Source organism: Penaeus monodon, chromosome 23 (assembly GCF_015228065.2).
Source record: "Penaeus monodon isolate SGIC_2016 chromosome 23, NSTDA_Pmon_1, whole genome shotgun sequence".
In the NCBI taxonomy this organism is placed as follows: Eukaryota; Metazoa; Arthropoda; class Malacostraca; order Decapoda; family Penaeidae; genus Penaeus; species Penaeus monodon.
In genome coordinates, this window is record NC_051408.1 from 19542772 (window position 1) to 19543397 (window position 626).

General features: G+C 59.4%; 1 protein-coding gene across 1 annotated transcript in view; it reads left to right on the forward strand.

Annotated features, from left to right (window-relative positions):
* The window catches only part of LOC119588168, a 71572-nt gene that overhangs the window by 66155 nt on the left and 4791 nt on the right, over nucleotides 1–626 (forward strand). Inside the window, exon 6 of the mRNA XM_037936872.1 lies at nucleotides 387–506. Within this exon, the coding sequence (XP_037792800.1) occupies nucleotides 387–506 (120 nt within the window). The remainder of the gene's footprint in view (nucleotides 1–386; nucleotides 507–626) is intronic.

A 626-nucleotide genomic window follows, 5' to 3' on the forward strand; every position in this document is an offset into this window, starting at 1 on the left:
TAAAGTCCCTTATTTTGGCTACCTCATCAGTACTATTATAATTTTTATTATATGGACTTGACCAACCACAACCCAAACAACATTACCCCTCTCCCCCCCACCCCTCTCTCCTTCCTCCCCTCCCCCCTCCCTTTCCCCCCCTCCCCCCCCCCATCTCCCCCTCCTCTCCATACTCCCTAAAACCCCTTCTCCCTTCCCTTCCCTCTTCCTCCCCCCCCCCCCCCCCCTTCCCCCCCCTTCTTTTCCCCCCTTTTCCCTTTTTCCCACCTTTCCCCCCCCGCCCTTCCTTTTCCCCTCCCCCTTTCCTCCCCCCTTTTCCCCCCCGCCCCGGCCCCCCTCCCCTCCCCTCGCCCCCCTCGCTCCCCCCCTTCTTTCCCCCGCCCGCCTCCGTCAGGGAAACTCCGGGAGTGGCGTCTGATGCACCGGTACGTCTTCCACCACATCTTCCTCGACGACGGCTCCATGGGCGTCGTGGGCGTGGTCTGCCAGCCCTCCACGTGCTCCAGGTGTGAGATTAATGAGCTTACCTTTCGTTAATTATGGCAAAGAGTAAGTTGCGGTGATGGGTAGAATTGGAAATTGCGTGCTCCTGCGAGAGGACTTTTGCCTTCTGCGGTTCATGCTAT